Source organism: Diprion similis, chromosome 12 (assembly GCF_021155765.1).
Source record: "Diprion similis isolate iyDipSimi1 chromosome 12, iyDipSimi1.1, whole genome shotgun sequence".
Classification (NCBI taxonomy): Eukaryota; Metazoa; Arthropoda; class Insecta; order Hymenoptera; family Diprionidae; genus Diprion; species Diprion similis.
Window position 1 is genome coordinate 17,450,490 of NC_060116.1, and position 22,786 is coordinate 17,473,275.

Sequence of the window (22,786 nt, forward strand, 5' to 3'; positions counted from 1 at the left end):
ATATATATATATATGTATGTGTGTATCAAAGATTTTCAAATATATTATATATATATTTGAATACCTAAAGACAAAATGACACAGCTGCGATGTATTCCAAAAATGTTATCAAGCAAATTTGATCAAGTTTCAAATTTGGAGCGCTGTAGTTAGAATCCCTAAGTTATGATTAATTTTCAGTTAAGTGTCAGTTTGGCTGTAGGTTGACATTTATATTTCAGATTGTATATCATTATATAAGATATATTTAATAAAACATTTAAAAACCAAAAGTAATATGTGTATATATACATATATATATACACATATATATATATATATATGCTACCAGGGATCGCTGCCAGAGCAATTTCCCAATCTACTAATTAAAAACTACTGTTCTGTTGTCGCGTATAATAATAGTATACATGTATATGCTTATGTATATCGCCGTATAAATCGATAAATGTTTTTTTTTTAGCCGTTTAAATATTGTAGCAGGTATAGAGTTACTTTTTGAGGTAGACCAAGTCAACTACATTTCTGTATCCGAGGATCGTATCGCTTGGCTTTACTATTCAGCATTACGTTTTACACAATCTTCACTCTCTCAAGATATTGTTTCCCATAAATTAATTCTCAAATGGAAACTCAACAATGCCGTATTACTTACATTTGATGTAGGTCCTTGCAAATAAATATCAGCCACTAAAACATTTTATTTTAAGTTACCGAAAATACATAGAATGTAAACTGAACCATCTTCCATTGCTTGGGAAAACAATAATATGTTTAAATTGACCAACAAAATGCGGAGAAAGAATAATTATGAACGTTAAAGCGAGAGTTGATGGTATTCAGAGTGAGATACCGCAAAGGAATTAAACTTTCTCTCTAATCTTTCCGGCCCTCGGATACACATACGTTTACAGGGAACGTAATATACATTACTACACTAATGATAAGTAATAAATTAATAGTTATTTACCGTGTCATTTTATAATAACAAAAAATATAGCCTTGCTGTTGCATGTATTCCATGAAATCTTTCACGCTCTGTACATAGTTGAAAGAAACATACAACAATGAAAACAACTGTATACTAAAAATCATCAATTCCTCCATCGGGCACCCCAGCTCTGACCTTATCCAACACTTTATTGACGAATTCAGTTGATTGGCTGGCAATTCGCACTTCTTCATTTGGAATACATGTAAAAATATCATTAATATAAAGTCACGCCTATAGTCATTAAAACGTGTTGAATATGTTATGCTTCGTTACCTGTGAACTATACCAGTGTACTTTATGGTTGCAAGGCATTGCCATAATTCAAGTTATAATGAGATTGAAATAGTTGATTACTCACTAGTTGCTGCTTTGCAGACTTTTTCCATTTGTCGTGTCATTTCTTCCTGTTTCTCTGGATTAGCCTCAGTCAATTTTGCAGCTAAAGTTTGCTTTATCTGAGCGATGCCATGAATCAGTCGTCCTACAGACAGTTAATAATCTCAATGTTAGCAATCATCCGGATTGTAAAAATTACACTCAACAACCCAATAATAAACTCACTGTGCTCCTGTTCCAAGCCATGTAATTTAATCTTGTTGGCTTCGTGTTGAGCCTTCTTTTTTAGACGACAGGCACGTGAAGCGAGTTTGTTCTTTTCCTTGCGTGTTTTAGGCCGGGCATTAAAGGGTAATTCCGAGACAGGCGTCATGTCATTTATAACCCTTGCAAGTTTATCCAACTCCCGTCCAATGCTGTAGAGTTTCCTGGGATTGGGCGTCAGGTCGTTTCCATCACCTTTACGAGCTTTACCACTGTGCTTTATGCCTCTTAGAGCGCAATGCGGACTAAATACCGGGTCTGTGGCCTCATTCAATACATGCGGATCCTCTAGTCGGGCCCGAGCAACTAGCCTCTGCCCCTTTGGGCCTTTTGCCTGCACATTGTATTGCCAAAAGTAGCGCTCCTTCTTACTGTGCCTACTCTCTCTGTTTCCGTCGCCAGTACCAGCTACTTTGACACCCCCTTGTTCCTCGACATCGCTCCCGCCAGAGTCTGCAAACCATGATTGAGGTCGATAAGATTTGGACACTTAGAATAGAATCAAAATCAAAGGAATCCAAGTGTCAAAAGAACTACCATTGTCGGAACTGTAGTCATCATAGTGGTCGCTATCGTCGTCACTGTCTTCATATCCCTCATCATGACTGAAAGGATCAAGGTGGCTGAGGGGATCTGGGCTGAGTGCCCCACCGGTACTGAGACTGCTGGTAGAGCCAGCTTCTGCGAGTCCCAGACTGCCGGTGCTAAGCAGGTGCTGTCGGGGCTCCCTCCGAGCCCAGATTTGTTCCAATCCCATAGTTTGGGTAGGTGCAGACATCGATAATCGAGACGATTTTGGTTTCCCTCCCATCACCAATACTGGATCTATCTGTCCTCGCATTGGACTAGTTGTCGGGTTATCAACCTTTCGCATCAACAATTCATGAAGCGTAGACTGAGCTGAATTCCGAGGTACTAAGTGGGGTGATGTTGACGAGCTTGCCGTTGAACTGCCTGTATAATCACAAAATGTTTGAAAGTTAGTGTCAACTGTAATATGGTTTTAATAAATATAATGAAGTCAAATTATATACGATGCTGAAGCTGAGGAATTTCGAAGTAATTCTGTTAAATGTAGCAGTTTCAACTGGCACTTATCGCCTGTGCACGTAATTGGATAAAATATTTCAAATATGATTGACATACAAATATACCTGCTACATTGCTTGTTCCTGGACTAGGATATGATGGAGGACTGGTTGTCTCGGCTGTCTCCATAAGACTAATACCGCCGTTAATATGAAAGCCAGACGAAGGGTTCTGCGAGTTGTGAATATTGCGATACAAAGGGCCAGATTGTGGAAAACTACTAGGAGCAAAATTGGATCCACCCCCAAAGAGGGAGGTGGCAGATTGCGTCAAATCGTTGCACATCTTGAGTGGCTGATTTTGTTCTTCGGGCAGAAGTAAATCGTCAAAGTTTAAATCTCCGAGTAAGGTATCATCGTTGGCATTCAATTCAGCAAGTGTGGGACCCTGGAACAAGTCAGCCTTGTCGACTTGAAATATATCGTCATCATCCATCTTGAAAGACGTATCCAGCTGATCAGGGTCTATCTTAAAGGGTGATATCACGTGGTCCGGCCTAGACCCCCAAGCTGATGGGGCGGTTAATGGAGAAGGTGAGAATTGGTCATAGACACCTCTGGTACCTCTGTGCCCACATGGTATCGGGACAGAAGCAGATGACGGCACCATTTCCTGCGCTGGTTCCTGTTTTATAAGTCCGTCAATGGTGCTGCTCCCGAGGCCGAGAAGAAAATCCGAATAGGTCGAGTCCCCCATTTGTATTTAGATGTCGGTACAGAGTATTATCGAATAAAAAAATAAGTGAAGTAAAGGAATATGAATAATGATTAGATATCTGGTCTTATTTAGTCGATTGAGATATCGACCTGCACATCTTGATGATTCGTTACATTTCACCCAAAGTGTTCAAGTTTATTATTATGTAGGGAATCTGGAATAGTTTGGAGAGTCAATGACCTGTCAGTAAATTTAGCAACAATAGCAACTGCAATCAATCGTGATACAGTAGGCAATACGTTATTTAGGCTAAGTCTATGCCCCGATCTCTTATTGGACGATAGATAAGAGCAAGTCTCTATGAGAGTTGAAACAATAAGAACAGGATGTTCAGCACAAGTTCGCGTGACAATGGTAACGAAAACGCCAAGACTGGCGAAGAACAAGTTTGAATGGCTGATTAACGACTGAAGAAGAAGACAATGGAAAGTCTTATATGCCGTAGATTAGAAAATGAATGTCGTCAAATAAAATTGTTTTTATCCTCTTTTCTAAATTCTGTCTCGATGTTGATGGCAGAACTTAAGTACCAGGATCACATAGTGGCTTCGTGTTCACCTCCCTTACGCATGACCGTGACTTTCAATCAGCAAATATTCGCCGTGACAACATCGCGAAATCAAGGAAAATCTTTTTATTTCGCAAAATTATATTCAGCAGCGGTGATTCATTTGTTTTGTAACTTTCACACACAGCACATACGTAGAACACTTGTCCGCGGAGTTTTATACAACTGTTGGACGTGCTAAGCAGCGTCGTTGTTAAACTTTCAAGAGTAGAATTAGCCTGTTGTTGTTTTGCCACGAGATCATGAGAAAAATATCCCAAAGTTTTGCATAAACGGAAAAAGGTCACATGAACGCGATCAATCGGAGGAGAGATTCGACCAATCAGCGATTCGCATGCCACCTCACTTAGGAGAATCTAGAAACTGATCGCACCAAAATCGTTTATTTTTTTACCGTAGTTAATCGCGGTCTGGAACTCGATCCGGACTACATACACCTCCAACGACACCCCGAACAAAACCCAACGGGGCGTGTTCTTTGCTTTCAATAATTTATCGTAAAACGCGATGTCGATATGAAAATAAACATTGTAACACGAAGCTCGTTTTTACTTGGCACGAAACGTAATGGCGGCTTGCGTTGGACATCAGCGCGCTTTCAAAAAAAATCCTCACATTTCATCATCCAATAAGTTTCATGATATTCAAATGGAATGTTTCGATTTAACTAACATCCATCAATAACAGCATTAATAAGTTTAAATGCGACTGAAGGAAGGGTGCGACAATGGATGAATAAAATGTTAAAAGATTCTATTCTAGCAGCCCGTAAAATGCGGATTCATGGTGAGCAACATTGTGCGAACAAAATTCCATATGAGAGGTGGAGAAGATACGCGTCAGAACTGCGAGGTCTCAGCTGATTTGACTAGTAAGAAGCTTCATGCTGGTCCGAAGATTTGTGATGGCTGTGTCTTATCGTGTTTTCATGAGGAATACGGTCACAGAAAAGTTCGATAAAACAAACAGTTCGTAATGTATCCATTATTTTATACCCGTACAACGATGGCTGTACGATCCAGCGTATTCAATCGTACGTATAAAATACTCCGTTCATAATTAATATTGTATTTTACTGTACATGTGCCGTCAACTTGATCGCTTACAGGGACACAATACGTGCCATCTCATGTTTATGTAACATGGAAACGCGTGTATTTCACGACTATTTATACCACTGACGGGCATAAAAGTTTCGTTGATTTTCTTTCAGTGTATCCGCGTCAAATTTTTCCCGGATTCACTCTATAGATTGTGTGCATCACCTATGAGAATTGTTGACATAGGTTAGGTTTCAATACGTCTAGCATGTGATCAGAATCGAATCCGATCAGCCCTGTCATTATATTTCATTGCCGGTTTCGAAAATCCAAATGATCAGTATGTTGCTCCAAAAAGTCAGATGTTACATACATATATTAAGCATTTAGCCAAGTTTGGCACATACATATACACAAACTTTGTAAGCAAGTCCGATTTGAACAACTGTATGAGACTCTTCAATACGATTTATTTCCCATCTATTACTTTTACTAAATGTCACTCGATTTTTATCTCATCTTCTCATCTGGCGAAGTATTCGCAAACATGTCTGTACTTTGGTCCCTTAAATCTAAAAATAGTAGGAATAGGCTGCTTCTAATGTAATCATTATTTGATGTACATGATAAACTTGATTTTTTTTATTACATCTTTTACTTTGATCTATCCGTAACACACTAGTGTCATAAGATCCGATCATAGATCCCAAGTTTTTGGTTTCACTTTGTTTTTTTTGCTTCTTCCCAGATGGATGCTACTGTAAAACATGGTGTGGGCACTATCGTAGTCTTAACTATGTCATGCCAGTTTGTTCGAGTAGGAGAAGTTTCCAAACGTTTTCTAAATCTGTGGAACCGACGCTAACAAGTTATTATCCTATAAACCATCTGTACATGCAAAATCGAAACTTTTACGTATCACCGACATGGAATGGGCATCAGGAGCACTCTTCTAAAGTTGAAGAAACAGTAAAAAATATCAAGGAGCAAAAGGAACAATCGGAAAAAGAAAAGCTTGCTGTTCGTGCAACGAATACAGTTGCCGAATCCCCGACAAAAGCTGTCGCTGTAAAACGAACAATCTGGCAAAAAGTAAAAGCAGAAATACTGCATTACTATCATGGTTTTCGATTGTTGGGACTAGATATGAAAGTTTCAGCAAAATTGATATGGCGCATTCTACGCGGGAAAGACTTGAGCAGAAGAGAGCATAGATTGGTAGGTTTTGACTCTGTCTTAGGATGAAAATGAAGACTCATTCGATTTTATTATGTATGGATTGAATACCATAACAACAACACTGCTTGTTTTCAGCTGATTAAAACGACGGGTGATGTCTTCAGACTCATACCATTCTCTGTGTTCATAATTGTACCCTTTATGGAATTGTTGCTGCCCGTAGCAATTAAATTATTCCCAGGTTTGTTACCATCTACTTTTCAAACTGCAACTGAGAAGGAAGATAAACTTAAACAGGCACTGAAGGTAATGCAATTTTTTTTCTTAATCGTCGAGTTCAGGGTTGCCCTTTAAATATTCAGATTGTGTCCACCTTAGAAGAAGATATTCTGTCCAACTATTAGACTGTTTTCGATTAGATAAAATTTTCTTGGATTAAATAGTTTTCATTATTGAAATTTTAAGGTGAAAGGTCTAATTGTTAATTAATAGAAGCAGCCAAGATTGAGTATGGCAATATATTTTCTATTGTCATGAGCAGATACTGATGTATAATTTATGTTGGATATTGACTAACCTATACACGGTGAAATCTAAGGTACATTTCAACTAATCATATTATTCTAAGGTCAAACTCGAGGTAGCCAAGTTTCTACAAAAAACACTCGACGATATGGCCGTGCAGTCATCAGATCGAAACTCGGAGAAAGCCAAGGAATTCAGTGACTTTTTCTACAAAATTAGATTGGGTGCCGTCGCTTCCAACGAAGAAATAATGAAATTCAGTAAACAATTCGAGGACGAAATAACACTTGATTCTTTATCACGACCACAGTTGATAGCCCTCTGTAGGGTAGTGGATGTACAAACGCTTGGTACCACCAACTTTTTACGCTTTCAGTTGAGAATGAAGCTAAGAAGTCTTGCTGCTGACGACAGGGTATGTTGAAAGGATATTTCAAATTTTTTTTAATTTTACAAGTATCACCCGGTGATAGTTAATTTGCACAATGCCTGCTATGATGGTATCATGGTGCATTCAGTCTCTTGACTAAAACAGTTTTTTGACAGATGATTGACAAAGAAGGAGTCGAATCCCTGACGAGAGCGGAATTGCAGCAAGCATGTCGAGCTCGAGGAATGCGAGCATATGGAATGCCGGACTCAAGGTTGAGAGAACAATTAGCACAATGGTTGGATCTGAGTCTTGGTGAAAAGGTACCTCCAACGCTATTACTTTTGTCACGCGCACTCATGGTTTCTGACACTATTCCTACTTCCGACAAATTGAAAGCTACTATATCGGCACTACCTGATACTGTGGTGACCCGTACAAAGGGTGCTATCAGTGAGAAGGAGGGTAAGGTCGATCATCGAACGAATATCGAAATTATAAAAGAAGAAGAGCGTAAGATCGAAGAAGAAAGGCAAGAGAAGAGACAGGAGAGTATTCCTAAACCATCTATGATTGATCTTACTCTTCAAAACCAAGATGAAATCACTACTAAAGACGTCAAAGTCTTGGAGGAAGCTTTAGACAATCTTGGCAAGGTATGTAGAATCCGAATAAGTACAGAGTTTTTCACCGGCTTCCTGGGAACCCAACTTAGATGAATAAAATCCTTTCTTACAAACCATTTACCAAAAATTCATAAGATTGTTTTTATTTGAATAATGTAGAATTGATAAATAAATTTATAAAATATGTTATAATTATTTCCCTGGATTTTTACTAGGAAAAACAAATGGCCGTGGAAAAGGAAGAAATAAAGGAGCTTAAAGAAGAGATGGCCGAATATCAAGAAGATATTCAGGAATTGTACAAAATGAAAGCTCAAGCAAAGGGAGAGGCTGATATAGAAGGATTGAAAGTGTCAAAGGGAGCAAAACGCTTGTTTACTAAAGTGAACAAGATGATTGGCAAAATGGACGCAGTTTTGGCAGAGCTTGAGCAATCTGAAAAGAAAATAAAAGAGAAGATAGAGGAGCTTAGTTCAGAGGAGAAAAAAGATTCGCATGTGACTGCAGAGCTTGTTAAGATAGACGAATTAATCGCAGCTATAAAACGGATACAAAGTGTTCCTGACGATTCTCGGTTAACTAGAATTGCAGAAATTCTTGGAAAGATCGATGACGACCGTGATGGTGCCATAAAAATTGAAGATGTACTCCGGGTAAACATCATCGTTTGTTTCATAAGTCAATTTTTTTTTTTTTTATTAATTTTCCTAGTGTGCTTAATTGATTGTTGATTTTCATTCCCATGGCAGGTGGTGGAACTAATCGGGCAAGAAGACGTAAAACTGAGCAAAAAGCAGATGGATGAGCTAATCGAACTAATGGACAAAGAAGAAGTTCTTGAAGTGGAGGAGCAAATCCAAAAAGCACTGAAGAAAATAGGAATAGAAACAAAAGAAGCAACAGAGCCGATACATGAAGATGTAGAAAAAATTGTACAGGCATCTTCGCAAGCAAATTCAGTTGAAGACAATGCAACTGTTCAAGCAACAGAGACAAAAATTACAAAGGTGGAAACCAAGACAGACAATAAGAGCACATCTTCTAATGAGAGAAGTGACCTATCGCAACCAATGTCGGTTACAAAACCAGAAAGTAGAGACGTAAGGGATCCTACCGTAACAACAGTTACATCAAGCGTACCGCCTCCTCCAAAAAAAGCAGAAGGTTCTAAACAACTGTGATTTCCGTTAGATCAACCCAATATATTATGAAGTCGTTTAAATTCGAAGCGCAGACAGTTGAACTGAAACGGAAAATACTGCCAGTGTTTGTAAAAATGCGTTTTGGTGTCCGTGAGTCTGGAGCTTCTTCGAGCCAGTGATATTCAGTACATGATAATCAACGAAAACTGATGAAATGCGAGATGGAGGTTGCCGCCGACCTTGTAACACGTGGTATTACAAAACAATAGTACATGTTCACGAATATAAGATCGTGTATATTCCTTCTTCTGTCCTGTTATTCTTATGGAATGGTGCTTTTAACAGTCATTTTGTAATTTGTATAGATTGTAAACAAGGACTCATCCATATATAACTTATTCGTAATCTATCATTTAAAGAAGTAGAGCATGAGGTAAATGCAACCAGTAATAGCGGGGCGGCAGTGGGGGGAAAGGGGAATAGTATTACGGTATTTACTACTCATTCTCTGAGTGACAATATGCATGCGCTGGCCACAAACATGTGTCGCTTATTAAAATTGTATAATTTTTTTATTATGAAAATTACAAAAAAAGATTTGTTATCTCGTAATGGAGGTATCATTCCACGTTTTCGGAATTTAGTTATCACTGCATACCAAGCAACTGCTTTGTTGATAAACTAGCTTCAGCAGTTGAGTGAAGGATAATTGTTTCATGTTACATATGCAAATTTTCTCGGGGTACGTATCATACACACCGACCCACCGCCACATACTATACGTTAAACGAACGTGCAAAGCATAGTGCAAGATGCACACATTTTAACCGTCTAATCCATGAAGTAAAATTGTTATGATTCACTACATAAATGTACTACCTGTTATATTAAAACGAGAGTAAGTCAACAAATATTTTTGATATTTGAATTCCTATTATCCGGTACAAATTTTCGTTTAAAACTAACAATCTTATACAGCACTACGGTTATCAATACTGTTTTATTAGGTCCTTTTGTTACATCAAATTAATAAGCACCCTGGCGAAGTATTAATTTTTAGATCGAACAACCCCCACAAGGAAAAAAGGATAGAAATTGAAAATAGACTTAAAGTGGTGATATGTGTTTATTGTCATCAATGCATATTACCTACAGGGAATATTTCTTGAAGTCACTTACTCACGGAGGTGGTCATCCTACAGAGTATAGCATAGCAAGTAGTGAAGACTTTATGGACCCGATGAGCTCACTGCAAGAAGTATTCCCTGTTCATATTCAAATATATGGTAATACTATTTGTAATATAAAACGACCGTTTTTTGCTATGCTCCAATAATAATAATCTTACTGTCAAGCTTAGGAAACTATGTGTAGTATACAAGCACAAAAATCAGGTTTGTTCTGTGGTGCCATGGGTCTGAATTATTATCCATATTTACTACTTTAGAGGTTGTATAGATAAATAAATCCTGTCATTGTACCCGCGTCACCTGTTCAAATGTAGAAAATTCCGAGTGGTTCAAGCTGCATCTAATTAAGAAGAACAACCATTTTGATTATTGTATTTTCAGCACATGACGTAGAGGGGCAAAAACATATTGCAATAATGTCAGTGGAGCCTTCTGTCAGCCTCCGAATTCTTAAAAATTGTGAAGCGTAAAAGATCCCACATAAAGACCGCACGAGGATATCGAAACTATTGAATCCGTCGGTATATGTATAATCATCCCACTCCTATCACATTCTAAAATCGCCTACATCCGTACTCCAAGCTTTCATTCGCTAATATATCATTTTGCAATCGTTTCCGTAAATCCAGTTTTAATCTCGCAATGGAAGTATTTCTGTTTATCTTTCAATTGCTGCTCAGGCAACGCTTACCTATCGTGACAAACGTTCGTATTAGCACAAGTTGTTGACTGATCTTTAGTCACTCTTTAGTCAACGCACATGTCTTTAGCCGGTCGTATTCGTATTCCACACTCTTCGCATACCTATGCAGATCAAAGTGAAATGAATCGGCGACGTGAGACGAAGCGAGGCGAACATCGCAACGCTTTGTATCTAATCAAAGAGCGATCCACGATCCCACACGACGGTGAAGCCTGGCGTGCTGTGGCGGCGGTCGGGGGGGGGGGCATCGTCACTGCGATCTGACCGCAACGGCACGCGCAGGGCGATAAGGAGGGGAGAGACCGAGGAGGAGGCGAAAAGCGTGAAGAAGGGAGTTAGGAGAACACGGGAGAATAGCCAGAGCCTAGTGGCCGCCATGTTTTTTACCAAGTGGGGTGTGTGAGAGACACGGCCGGGGTGAAAATCATCTCTCAGGACATGCAGGTAATTCTTCTTTTACGTTACCTCACAACCTGGACTGCATGTTCGTTCTAATCAAAGTTTGCGCCGTGTTTACGAACCGTTTCGAAAGCTATGCTTATTGTTTCGCAACTTGCTGCTTAGGCTTGTTCGAGCCTGTATGACTCAGGCGAAATGCGTAGCGCAACAAACAAGGTTATTTCTACGAACTGACTTTTGAAAATACAATCCACTCAACCTGAGCCCTTAGTAGGCATTGTGTTTCTCGATTTCTGTCTATTTTTTTATAATATGTCAGTAACGCAGTTCCCTTGGCGTTCCACTTTCTCCACACACAAAATATCGCTTTGTTGTGAAATGCGTTTGAGTCATTGCGTGTATTGCTCTGAAATGAATTAGATTTGGGTCGATGTACCAGTTGAGTCATAAATCGTCCCTGCAAAATACTTTTCTAGTAGATATTACAATGATCGTTGTAACATGGAACATGTGTAGATACTCAAGTATTACTTCTTTAGAAATAATGTATAACCTATGGAGCTAGAATTGATCAGTTGTTTTCCAAGTCAGCACCCAATGTCTGCATGTGTATCTTAACCAATGCCCCTAAGAGTCAAGGTCATTCTAGCAGATTTGCTAAATAAATATAGCACGCCTTGAAGATCTAGACTGTGAAAATTGCTTCGATATGAACTCAGGAGAGGCTACGCCGTAGCGATACAAAATTTTAAAGTTCAAAGTAAGCAAATCTTCTTTCTACAATATTCAGAGGTTCAGGTATATGGTACGAGTTATATTTTATGCCAGAAATGTATGCATTGAAACAATACGGAGAATCTTTATATGTGTAATTCGTCTTGCTTGGCACAATTTTCATGGACATGATACAAGGTGTCTATACAAAGTGTTTGTACGATTCCAAAAGTTGTCGAGTTTTTTAGAAACGTAAGGTCAACTGAATACATGATTGAAATTATAGTACTGTGATCCTGGCAGTAGAAAGTGATAATAATAATGTACTTATTTATTAACTATCTCATTTATTTTCTAGTGTCAACATGGGAAGGAATCAATACTTATCCTTCACTGAGACCTGCCATCCTTGCAGCAACAGGACGCCCACCACCCACCTATTTAAAGCAAATAACCACCAATACTAACAAGTCACAAATCAAATTCAAAGCAATATTGCACCTACCATATAACTAAAACAAATAGCCGAACTGACATAACTTAAGCAAAATAATTCATTGGACACATGAAAACTTAACACTGAAACGACGGGGTGGTGGTTTTGACGAAGTCAATATCCAAAATCTAGAGGAAAGCTATCGGAAAGAGAAAAAAAAAAACAGGTAAGAATTTTAAATCCCAGAATTTTAGATTTCTCAAGTCAGTGAAAAATTTTAATGTTTCCCTCTCCTTATGGAAAAACTATATATCATTTACACGTAGTAGTAATCAATTTTCACATGAAAATTAATTTGATTATTGATAGAAATGAATATTCAAAGTTTCAAAGTTTGACAGTTAAAGCACTGCCATGGCAATAAAAACAACTATAAAGGATGTGAGCATGAAATTCACAACAAGCTGCAATTGTTGTATCCATGTTACTCATTGAATATGCTAGTTTTTGATTTGCTATGTTGAAATCTTCTCGGTTACAGAAAATGATAATATTTACCTAGATATTGAAAAAATTTTAGTAACAGCACGGTACACACTTTCCCGAATATTTATACCATCAACCATGTACTTGGCACTTAGACCAGTAAGAACTCGCGTTTGAAGTGACAAAGTCTATGAAATGAGCTGAAATGATGACTGATCAATGGATGGTAATTAGGAGAGAGGATGATCACCCCGGAAGCAGCAGAGTTTGCTGGAGCTCGGGTTGGAGAGGGATCTATCACGAAGGAATGAGGCACCCTGCACTGCACCTGGCTGGGATCGTGGCATCCCCCAGCGGAGGTGGGGGTGGGATATTTGGCACAGGGGCTGAAGAGGAATTGAGAAAGTGGCTGGAAGTGCGACTAGATGCTCTGGGGATCGACCCTGTAGCCTATTCGCGTTTCGTCCTCAGCTTACTACGTCGTCCCGACTCTGTCTTCAGTCCTTGTGACAAGCCAGGAGCTTTTGCTAAAAGTGGCTGCCGTCAATACAGAGCTCCCACTAGACCGCCGCCGACCACTGATAGAGAACAGAAACGCGCCGTCATTCAGTGCCTTGTCAGTGCTGCAGATCAGGTTTGCAAATTTTATACTTTGAAACTTTAATATTTTGGAAACAATCGATTTCTATGTTGAAAGTTGATAGTGGAAAATTTTCTCCTAGAAAACGGTTACTTAAAATTGTGTTGGCAGCTTTCCTTTTTGAAACGCAGGCAGTGAGATATTCGCTCAAACTGCAAGTCGAGATGGCTGAGATACAATTTCATTAATCCCTTCTTGATAACCATACGTGAATTATAAGCTGACCTGCTTGATTATTTGTGGTTCTTTACAATTTGCAGAAGTGTGGAGTGGAGTCGCTAGTGGATGAGCTCTGTCTAAGGCTGAGGGAACTGGAAGGAGGAGGTTCGGATGATAAAAAAGATGATCGCAAAAAGTTAGATGGAGAACCAAAAATGGCGTTGGAGTCACTAACCCCTCGAGATAGAGCCCTCAGATATTACGCAGCATTCCCAGCTCTACAACCTGCTACCCCGAAAAAATTTAGCCATAAGAAGGATCGGATTTCCATAAACAACAACAACACCAACAACTGTAGCAACATCAATAACAAGGCACGCAGTAACAAGAAGACCAAAATGTCCATAGTAAGATTGTCTGGTACATTTTTCATTTTTTCAACAGCGTGATTATTCACGCATTTGCTGTAGTGTGTATCGATTGTGCATTATTTATACAGAATAAGTACCACCAATTACGAATGCTACGGTAAACGTGTTCAAAATGTTTAAATATTTAAGAGATCAGCCGTGTACATGTTTATATGCATAATTGCAATTACGTAAATTTTAAGGCTATGGATACGGGGACATCAGAAGAAAAAGATACAAGTTACGGGTTTGCAAAGTCAATGGAAAAAGAAAGGGACAGAGAAAGAGAACTGGCATTGGATCAATTACGTCTGGCACAACTGCAGGCAAAGTTTGATCAAAGCCTTGAAGCGCTTTGGGATTCAGGTCCAGGAAATGCTCAGGATACAGCCTCAATTTGGGCAGCTCCTTCTCTTTCCATTCCTTCAGGACCTCTCTGGCCTAGCGATCCAAATGAAGCACCATTTCTTCTGCCATTGGGAAACAATGGTCGCAACGTTATGGAGACACCTTATCAGGAATCCATGATTGACGACTCTCCGCTTATTCCATGGGACATTGACTTGATTGATGTTGGAGACTATGAAGATGAACCTGGCAATAAAGACAAGACAGGTACATGTTTTTTGTCTACGGAACAATCACTTTCAGGTAAAGATGATTAATGTATGCTCCCAACACATGTGACCACCTAAAACTGTTCAATTGCGTTTGCAGGCTTTGCTTTGTAATATTGATAAAGGTTACAGAATCTGAAGATCTACAAAAAATGACTTACAAACTGTTTAGATTTTTTGCCTTATATATTCCTTTCAATTCCAGAGTACAATTCAAACTGGTCAAATTCTATCGCTGAAGGACCTTGGGCCTGGCGTGAACTAGGTGGAAGTCTTGCTACATTGGGCCACAGCTCACAGACAGGCAGCTGTTTCATGCCAGTTGGACCGTGTAAGACACCTGTTAAAACTGAAGAGGAAATTCGTCCGAGCCATGAAGTCGTCAATCTTCAAGAACCAGACGAGGATTTGCTGACTTCGGCTCGAACTCATTTTCGACCGATCAAAGAAGATGGGCACTGGGCTGACGGGACTACTTTCCCCGTTAATAACAGTATCGAGAGGATCGCTTACCGTCGCTCAGATTCGGGACACTTACTCTATCTACCAGGTGGTGAAAGCCCATACATGGAATATCGCGAAAGGACCTCCCCATCCTCGGCTCCTAAACCAGCCACGTTGACGTTGAAGTTTCGCGTACGACAATGTGATAAATGTGTACAAACCGAACCAGTACGTTCTCCGGCGAAGCGAAGGATTATCTCAAACACGGATCACTTTTATTATTCCCCTAACAGGGATGAAGAAAGCGATATTCTTAAGGTACCGGAAACGACACAAATAGAAAAGCATTGTTTCACATTTGATCAGTTGGGATGGATTCAGCAACGTTTACCTTTACATAACGACAGAAAAAGGTAAGAAGAGGTGAATGGAGTAAGAAATTTTTGCAAAGGATATACTTACATTGCATCCTCGGCAAAAAGAAAAATCTTTTTAGCGTGAAACTTTATTGATATGAATGAATATTCCATGATTCGTAGGAATGTTAAAGAGGATATCTATTCTTTTCCCTTCTTTTTCCAGAAGGCATAGCAGCAGTTTAAGATGTCGACCATTGGCCGCACTGCGACCTCTCACGCTTTAGGACGATGTCGTCAATGATGATGATGATGATAAACATCAAGATAAAAATAAAGATAAATAATTGTGAAATCTTGTTAGGGATTATGGTGATTTAGCGAAGTATTTGAAGTAATCGTAAAACTTCGAGGGGGTCCCCTTGGCATGTGGAATTTGTTATGCATGAACGCAAGGAGACACGTCTCGCCCCCTCCTAAAAGACAACAATCGACTACAAATGATTCCAACTACACGAGTCGGAGTAATTATTCAAACAGTTCGTTATTATTACCACTTTGATGAGAATACGGGATGTGGTAAAGTAATTAAAAAATCAGCGGTAGAAGAGGAAAATTAAAATTGAAAAAAAAAATTAATAAAAAAAAAAGAGCAAAAAAAACGTATACCCCCCTTTGTTACGGCGAGAGGATTGAAATTAATAGAGGTAATTTCGGTTTATTTAACTCGTTGACTTTAGTAGTAATTGCGGAAAGATTTTTCCAATATTATTCTACAGTATCTTATCGACTTTTATCATTCGTTAGTAAAAAACGAATAAAGATTATTTTCATTTGGCGCATAGAGCGCTGAACATAAGAAGCGCTTAGATTCAATTATATATTACACACATATAAAGTTTGCAAGACGAAGAGAAGTGAAAAAAAAAAATTATTAAAAAAACTAAAAAAATTAAAATAAACAACAAAAATAATAAATCAAAAACAAATAACATTAAAGTTGAAGAATTGAATAACGCCGTGCACGACTTCTGTAAACGTCGTTTTTCTGAAAATGCTGTTCTATTATCTTGTTGTTTTCCCTTTATTATTAATTATTATGTTAATCATTATTTCTAATTATAATTTAACTCTGTAGAAGATTAACCACTTGTACCCCACACTCCCGATCCCCTTCCGCATCTTCCATTTCCTGAGATCTAAGAGAAAGAAAGAAAAAAGCAGAGACTATGTTGAATGATATGAGATAAGAGAGACAAAAAATGAACGAATGGTTAAAAGCAATTAATTCTAACCATACATAAGTTGAAGAGAATCCGAAAAAGGAGAATGTATAGAAATTTGCACAAGTCGGATAAGTGTCCGAAACAATATGCAGAATGGTAATACATAAAAATACCTACTAACGTAATTCGTAAACTATGGAGATGTGCATGCGACCGAAGTCTATCGAACGAACGATCAAACTATGATAGACGCGTTCTTTTCCCAAGAAAAGTGAATTTTAAAAATCGTTCGAGAAATAAAGAAGAATATCCATTTACACAAATGTATTGAATGAGGATCGATGTAACTAGCTGGGAGTAACCAATTAAAAGCATTGCAGACATACGGTGTGTATTCTGTGTTCATTAATTCCCAACAAAGAGCAATGACAGATTATATCGTTGCTGTCCTAGGCTCTCCATTTCCTCTTGTTAGCCGCAGCCCTTGAAATATTCCGTGCGGCATACGTGGTAAAATTTTCATACCCGTTCCATTTCTACTCCCGTTTATACGGAACGAAATTAAGAGCTTCGAGAACAGCGGGAGCTCATTTAGCACGTTGTCACGACAGAGTTGTATGCCTGGATGTCGCAGATGTAGAAACCAGTAAGTAATTAGTGCCGGTAAAAGTTTTTTTTGTCGAATATATTAGACATACCTTACATTCGTAATTTATTTCAACAATCAATAATACAATGCCTTTTTACTAATGTTACATCCATCAGTGCATACAGTAAAAAAGATTTTGTGCAAAAACATACGCGCATTCGTGTGTATTATAATATTTGGGGATTAGAAGAGGCCTTAATATATTGTGAATTGACTTTATATACAGTTTTGTTTCAGTTTATTATACCGCCAGTATACCAGCCAGCCAACGGTAAATAGAAGTAAACATGAGGAAGCTAAATCTACGAGAGCGTTTTATTGCGAGTGAGTTTCTCTTCCAACTGTGGTGTGGTCGCGTCTTCGCCTGCATAATGATTTTAGAACAGGTATGCAGATATAACGTACATAGTTTTTTAATCTGTATAATTCCCTGAAAAGGTATGCGACTCATTCAAGTTAAATTTGAATGAAAAGTCAGATGCACTCTTCGAAACTCATGCCCTGTGATAAAATTCAATGGAGCCTGTGTGAATTATTGGAAAACTATAATAACTTTTAGACATGTATTGGCGTCCTTTGGAAATATTGACCAGGTTTATAGTATAATCGGAAAAATTGGAAATGTATAATGTTTCCATTTTGATATTCTTTTTAAAATTCTCCGCAGGGTATTTACCTTCGCACATGCAGTATCAATACAATGAATTATCGATACGCGGTCTTCTCAATTTTTTATTTTTTTTCAAAATTATCTACTTGCAAAGTTTAACCGTATATTCAACTGAAAAATAAACATATCAACGAAATATACGGGAGACATCGTATTCATCTAAAACTGCGCCCGGAATTGGGACGGATCAAAGGCGTTTCTTGGGGGGGCTGCGGCAGGCTGAAGGTAAAATCTTACCGGCTTTACGCTGTGTGTGGTTTTTGGATTTTGCGAAGTATTTAGGTTATTGGTCTTTGGTCTGTATCGGTACCACCAGTATTCGAAGGCTAGGGTCAAACAAGCCATGCCTATGCCAACGAAAATTACAATAAATACACCACCGATATTCTGTATGCTGATGCCATCGCTTTGGTCATCTTGCTTTTCACATACCACCTTCAACGGATTACGGTTCCACCATCTCTCCTTTAGTTTTTCCAATTTTCGTTTATTCAGCAACGAAAGGATCCTGCACCATAAGAAAGAACTGACTATTAGCGAGGCATAATACACAGACTGACCAATCCAACCATCAAACCCTTACGATTCTTACACGTACATATTCACGTAACTACTTGTTGAAATGAAACTAATATTTAGTGTTTCATTTGCCAAATAATCCCCCCACCTACCCCTCCCGCCATGCTATTTTCCGTCAAACATCGTTATACCATTAAATTTGAAGTTCACGTCTGTTAAGTATGTCTGATATGGGTCATGACAGTACTTCCTTTCAAATATTTTACCACCGCTTAAATCCTCACATGCAACTTAGAGTACTTGATTATTGCCGAAAGAGTGGTTGAAAATGTAAATGAATCAATATAGCGTTTGGCACTTACGCGTTGTTGAATTGATCCTTCAGCGGTGATCCCTGTTGGACGGCTAGCGCATACGGTTTTCGGGAAAATTCCTCACCAACCATTATCAGATCGCAGTTGGTCAGCGTCAAGTATCTTATGTCCGTCGCGTCACCAATGAAGGCGAAACCTTCGCTGGATGATTTTGAGTTCCTTACCCTGTCCAGAGCTTCGCTCATGTTCGCTGGGAATCCAGCCTCCTTCATAGCCTGGTACATTTTTGTATATCTATCGCTCACCGGATAGTCCCAGACGGCTAGTTTAGACCGTTCAACATCGGATAGACTGTCGTTCAGACTCATGTCCTTCCAGATTCTGTGGGCAAGCACGACATATAGCTACATTGAATGTCCCGGAATTTACTGTCTTTTAAAAAATGAATGGTGAATGGAAGAGAGGGAAATAATGAGAGTATGGCACCCGGAAAACACTCACTCGTAGAATCGCTTCTCGATATCAGACATTCTCTGAAAGTAGGTGTGAGCTGATGATCCATTTAGTGGCGCGTATTGGATTTTGTACTGCTTACTGAGATCGTCTAAGGACTCTACTGGTGTATCGAGTCTGGAGACTGTGAGGAAGGCGGCCAGGTTAGCGGTGTACGATGCGATAATGATGAAACCAAACAGCCACCACGTGGCTGCTACGAGACGTCCAGAGAGATTCTTGGGAGCTTCTCCACCGCCTTGAGGGGTGAGCGAGGTCATGCAAAACCAGAGGCATTCCTTGAGATTGAACTCCCTCTTCTCCTCGTCATCCTTGTACTTCTCCCGGTTATTTTGGTAGCTGTAGGGTGACCAACGGTCAAACACCCACATCAAGAAGCTGGTGAAAAAGTAGGCAGCGAGGATGCACAGCCAGACATCATTCTCCAGGACCGTGAGAAACTTGAAAAGCGATGTTGGTGCCTTGGGTTTCTTCATAAGTATCGTGATGCCTACCAAGTCGTAGTATGGTACAGTAAAGTCAACAACGTTTTCACGCTCCGCCATCACGGAGAGAGATCCCAGCGCTATGTCAGCCCGCTTTTCTTTCAATTCTTTTATCATGCCGTTCCAGTTTCCCTCGTCGTCCATGTTTCCGAACAGCTGGTCTTCCGCTTGTCGTATCTCGTACTCAAACTTCACTATTTCACGAATCTCGTCGAGGAGATCGATGCAGTATCCGGACCACTTGTCTGTTTCCGCGTCGTACATTACAAAGGGGGCCTGAACCACGGTCACCACTCGGTAGCTAGTCTGGGCGGTATGATTGGCGATGAGGTCTTCCGAGATTACCTTGTTGAAACAATACAACCTTGTGAGGAATATTCCCTGATATCGCGTGTCTAATGGTGTAAGGTCGTAACCGCCAAAAATGCGATTTTAGTGACAAAAGGGTGTATAATTTTTTTCCGCCATTCGCTCTGATACGGTAAAAAAAATATACGTCCTGTCGCCTTTTTCAAAAGAACAAGGTCGTACGGTGGCGCTTACGACCTTATACCATTACTGATACAATTTTAAACATTTCTGCGAATACGTCTACTGAAAGTGCGGAATAAAAAGTGTTTGTAAAAAGTAACAATGATAATCATAATCGGAACCACCAGAACAAGGAAACTTTGTGATCTGTGTACTAGATGTCACGTGATGATTGACCCACCTCTAGACGCCTGTCGATGCCAGCGTCCCAAGAGCCAGCGTCCTCCGTTGACACCGGATTGTTGTCGGCGATGGTAACGAAAGTGATTGTCATCGCGAAGCTGGCCTGATGTTGCCCGTTCTTTTCCCCCCAAGTAAAATTGGCGTAGGTCGGGTGGAAGTCATTGCTCGAAGTAACATTCTTCAGTAACTCCAGGAGCCCGATATTTCGAGCTGGTGTATTGGTCCCATTGTACGAATCGCAGGTTAGTTGATCGGCGTTGGACGACCATTGTCCGCTGTTGATCGCCGCCCGCATGGCCATAACACCGAGACGCGTGAGATCGTAATAGAAGGCTGATATCAAAACGGGCTTGGGCAGAAGTCCTTTATTGCTGAGTTCGCCCACGGCCTGCTGGTTAGCGGAGGGTGTTGGTTTCAAAAAGAGTATTGATATGTTGACGCAGTTGCACTCGGGGCTGAAGTCTTCAAGTGTGAGTCCGTGCCAGGCGTACTTTCGCCCGGTAAAATTCAGTGACTGAGCCGCGTCAAGTGTTGCCCGGAGTGTTTTTTGGCCCCCGAGGACAAAGAAGTTGACAATGTCGAGGTTCCGTAGTCTCAAAAGTTGGTCCTTGGTCTGTTTGCCCGCGCTCTTGGTTTTCACGATGACGTGACGTACCGGAACGTTTTGCAAGAGACTTTTGTACTTGTGATCCATGACGAAGCTCTCGTCAAACAGAATCGCTGCGTTAGTAATGTTCATCGCAATAACGAGCTGCCGAATCGCTTCCGGTACCAAATCTGCTGGCGGCATAACTTGCACCAAATAATTGGTTTGCTCAGGCTTAAGGTTTCGCCATTGCCTGAGGTCACCCTCCTGACCAAACTGCGCCGAGAGCGTTGGCAATCCTAATGCCGCGGTGAATGAGTTGACCGTGTCGGAAGCGGGTCCCGACATGGTTGTGTCCAGCACGAGATCCGGGATCCTGTTACCTCCCAGTTGGACGGCAGAATCCCAAACACCGCAGATGAGATCCAAAGTGCCGCGAGCATCTGATTTGTTGATCTGCACCACAGTCACGTCCCCCAGCAAAAAATCCGTTCGTTTTTCCCTCAATTCCTTCAACGCGCTAGTCACGGACTTGTTTGCGATTTCATTTGCTTCGTCATTGATCACCACTGTACAATGTAAGCAATTTGTAAATTGAGCTCATTACTGCATTGTTCAGTGCTTAGGGGTAAGTATTGGAATGGACGTGCGTCGAAAGCTGCATTGCTATATCAGCAGAAGAGTCTTAAAACCGCAGCTTTTTCGGTCTAATTCAAACAATGAGAAGTAGCTTTCGAGGTACAGCCGTGCTTTTCCCATCACCGAGCAAAGAGTGGAAAATTAATTGGTAAACAAATGAAAAACCTACGCAAATTCAGAGGCCTTGAGGAAGATGGACTTTGCGGAGCAGCATCGCCCTGTGGTTTGTTACCCTGTGTCTGGCCCCGAACTTGGATGATTGTGAGCAGCAGAGCTGCTCCCAAGAGGGGCAATATGCACCCCTTTGTCCACGAATGGGGGATCATCGAAACGACTCCGCTTCCTTCCCCTTGGGATTGCTTGAATGGTGACGACGACGGAAGCGCAGAGCGGAAGCAGTATCCGGTAACTTAGGTGAGAATCGAGGATTGACTGTCTCTGCTCAGCCGGTCAGTTTAGTCGTTCACTTTGTGTTTGTACAACCGTTGCCCAGGGGATGACCCAATCAATCGCTGCGAACTTGTAGGCTCGTCCAGTCGTCGGACATCGACAAATTTTTTTCACCTAACCACCGTGACCCTCCCCATCCCACTTTGGCAAGAAGATGGCCGCTTCCTTCGCTGACGACGAGTGAACCGTCGGCGTCGACAAGGCGTCAATATTGTCGCGCTCACTTTCCGAATATGGATGACTTCTGCTCTCAGCGACGCTATGGATATGGAAACAAGTGATTTTTAAATTATGTATCCACTTTAAGTTCAGGCACGAGTGGGAATGTCTGACATATGTGGGTCACATTTATTCTTTATTGTTAATGCTCTTATTCGTGCGCGTAGTCGAGCGTATTCTTTGAATGAGATGTCGGCTGGTTCTATAAAGGCAACTGTGACACGGTAATCATAGAACGTATGTATTATTAGTGAAAACGCGTTTTGATTTTTTTTAATTCAAAATTGTTTTTTAATGGAAGTACGGATTATATCGGATGTGAAGATAATCCATTTCTGCGATATGCCATTATACCCTATTTTTTATGCCTGCTCCCGCTCCTAACCGTTAGTGATTTAATT

The 22,786-nt window shown here is 40.2% G+C and overlaps 4 protein-coding genes across 7 annotated transcripts; 2 read left to right on the forward strand and 2 right to left on the reverse strand.

Annotated features, from left to right (window-relative positions):
• Window positions 1-401: 401 nt before the first annotated feature.
• LOC124413054 (protein CREBRF homolog) lies at window positions 402-4,292 on the reverse strand. Its single transcript, XM_046893376.1, has 5 exons — window positions 2,746-4,292; window positions 2,129-2,545; window positions 1,553-2,044; window positions 1,350-1,472; window positions 402-1,176 (listed from the first exon to the last, which is right to left on the reverse strand). Exons 1-5 carry the CDS (start codon window positions 3,374-3,376, stop codon window positions 1,082-1,084), a joined length of 1,758 nt encoding a protein of 585 aa, XP_046749332.1. The 5' UTR covers window positions 3,377-4,292; the 3' UTR covers window positions 402-1,081.
• A 375-nt stretch (window positions 4,293-4,667) lies between these two features.
• LOC124413050 (mitochondrial proton/calcium exchanger protein) lies at window positions 4,668-9,610 on the forward strand. Its single transcript, XM_046893369.1, has 7 exons — window positions 4,668-4,998; window positions 5,754-6,223; window positions 6,320-6,490; window positions 6,813-7,124; window positions 7,256-7,735; window positions 7,921-8,358; window positions 8,455-9,610. Exons 1-7 carry the CDS (start codon window positions 4,941-4,943, stop codon window positions 8,884-8,886), a joined length of 2,361 nt encoding a protein of 786 aa, XP_046749325.1. The 5' UTR covers window positions 4,668-4,940; the 3' UTR covers window positions 8,887-9,610.
• A 1,419-nt stretch (window positions 9,611-11,029) lies between these two features.
• Window positions 11,030-21,766, forward strand: LOC124413466. 4 transcript variants are annotated; one of them, XM_046894057.1, is made up of 7 exons: window positions 11,030-11,184; window positions 12,212-12,515; window positions 12,931-13,409; window positions 13,676-13,981; window positions 14,188-14,599; window positions 14,807-15,477; window positions 21,756-21,766. In XM_046894057.1, exons 3-6 carry the CDS (start codon window positions 12,981-12,983, stop codon window positions 15,460-15,462), a joined length of 1,803 nt encoding a protein of 600 aa, XP_046750013.1. In that variant the 5' UTR covers window positions 11,030-11,184; window positions 12,212-12,515; window positions 12,931-12,980; the 3' UTR covers window positions 15,463-15,477; window positions 21,756-21,766. The 4 variants fall into 4 exon arrangements, with proteins under 4 accessions (XP_046750013.1, XP_046750011.1, XP_046750012.1 ...); XM_046894055.1 differs by lacking the exon at window positions 21,756-21,766 and adding an exon at window positions 15,628-17,010 and having other exon boundaries at window positions 14,807-15,458; XM_046894056.1 differs by lacking the exon at window positions 21,756-21,766 and adding an exon at window positions 15,628-17,010 and having other exon boundaries at window positions 13,676-13,948; window positions 14,807-15,458.
• LOC124413465 (ionotropic receptor 25a) lies at window positions 17,867-22,192 on the reverse strand. The gene is made up of 5 exons (XM_046894053.1): window positions 21,886-22,192; window positions 20,490-21,646; window positions 19,281-20,122; window positions 18,828-19,160; window positions 17,867-18,454 (listed from the first exon to the last, which is right to left on the reverse strand). The coding sequence occupies exons 1-5, from the start codon at window positions 22,040-22,042 to the stop codon at window positions 18,106-18,108; spliced, it is 2,838 nt and encodes a 945-aa protein (XP_046750009.1). The 5' UTR covers window positions 22,043-22,192; the 3' UTR covers window positions 17,867-18,105.
• Window positions 22,193-22,786: the final 594 nt, after the last annotated feature.